This window comes from Sinocyclocheilus grahami, unplaced genomic scaffold (genome assembly GCF_001515645.1).
Source record: "Sinocyclocheilus grahami isolate Dianchi unplaced genomic scaffold, SAMN03320097.WGS_v1.1 scaffold5416.1, whole genome shotgun sequence".
NCBI classification, from domain to species: domain Eukaryota; kingdom Metazoa; phylum Chordata; class Actinopteri; order Cypriniformes; family Cyprinidae; genus Sinocyclocheilus; species Sinocyclocheilus grahami.
The window spans coordinates 8,858-10,399 of record NW_015510111.1 but is presented as its reverse complement, the minus strand read 5'-3'; the positions used below and the strand labels follow the sequence as shown (position 1 = coordinate 10,399).

The following is a 1,542-nucleotide window of genomic DNA, read 5'->3' as shown; positions in this document are numbered from 1 at the left end:
TGTTGTTCCAAACCCTCATGATGACACAAAAATAGAAATTAATGCATGTACTATTGCTCTTTTCCATACAATTATAAATGAATAGGGACTGGAGCTTTCAGACTTCAGAAAGCAATCAAAAGCTCTATAAAAGTGGTCCATACGATTTGTGTTCCATAAGTCTTCTGAAGCCATAATGATAGCTTTGTGTGAGAAACCATGCATAATTTGCACAATATTAAAAATTCATGCTTTTCACAGGTTTGGGAAAACATGAGGGTGAGTAGCATAATTTTCATATTTGGATGAACTGTTCATTTAAGGAAACTCTTATTGAAAGTCTTGGTCTTTATTTAAATAACTTGAATAGTGAAGCAGAAAAGTAAGATGAATATAAGCCCGTATTATTTGGCTTGAAATGTAATAAAATTATAGCTGATAAGAAAGTGATTCATCCTTTCAATTGTGAACATGTTCAAATGTCAAGAAGCAAATGTCTCTCCAGTCATTTCAGAATCTGCAGCCTACGCACTCGCTCCCCTGGACATTTAATAACAACGTTAACGTGCTTATTCTAGCACTTTCTTTCTTTTGCAGCCGTTACATAAAGTCGTTTCCTGGTGTTTTTCTTGAGGCTGAATGAAATAAATTAGAGCTGGGCAGTGTGTATATACCGATGATAGAAATGACTCCCAACAGGTCAAAGCATTCTCATAGGACACTCTGACACAAGAATGAACCCTCTACTTCTGCCTCAGGGTCAGTGGTCAGAGTCTGCACAACAGACCATCAGGTGAGACAGTCAGGGGTTTGAAGGAGTTAAATGAGGACCGCAGAGGCTTCGAGCCCAGCGCTGATCAGCACTCAGTGATGCAGGAGGAGGAGGAAGAGGAAGGAGGAGCGAGCAGAGCAGCTGAGCCTTTCTGCTTTCAGTCTCTCGTCAGCGTGTGCCAGAGCAGTCTCCTTTGCTGTGCTTCTCTGAGAAACACACACCAGAACACTCTTCATTGCTGGTTGGGGGAGAGTGTTGAATCCTTTCCTCTTTGCCTGGATCATGTTGCCCTGGAAAAGGAGTAAGTTTGTGCTGGTGGAGAACGAGTCCAAAAGCAAGCCGAAAAGTCTTGGAGCCGGACTGACTTATCATTCCCTGCTTTCGACTTTGCTCCACTCCTGTCCGGACCTTGTTCCCGACTGCCCGTTTCAATGGCTGGGGAGCGTTTTCCACAGCAAACGCCAGAAAGTGGAGCTCAACAAAGAGGAACCCACCTACAACGTGCGCTACCTGGGCAGCGCAGTCACCATCATGGCTAAAGGCGAGGATTGCATGCAGGAGGCGGTGGCTAAGATTTGGACTCGCAGCAACTACGGCGAACAGAGCGCCAAGATGAAGCTCAGCGTCGGGCCACACGGAATTCGCATGGGGGTGGATAAAGGTGGCAAAAAGAAGCCCGTCCACCTTTATTCCCTCAACCGTATCACATACTGCAGTGCTGACCCCTTCCGGCCAAAGATCTTTGCGTGGATTTACAGGCATCAGGTGAAGAATAAAGCGGTGGTTCTACG

General features: G+C 45.2%; 1 protein-coding gene across 1 annotated transcript; it reads left to right on the top strand.

Annotated features, from left to right (window-relative positions):
- Positions 1-904: 904 nt before the first annotated feature.
- On the top strand, positions 905-1,531 carry LOC107577210 (protein FAM43B-like; the record flags this gene model as incomplete). The annotated part of the gene is made up of 1 exon (XM_016263312.1): positions 905-1,531. A coding segment is annotated over exon 1 (498 nt), but the record flags the coding sequence as incomplete, so codon positions are not given.
- Positions 1,532-1,542: the final 11 nt, after the last annotated feature.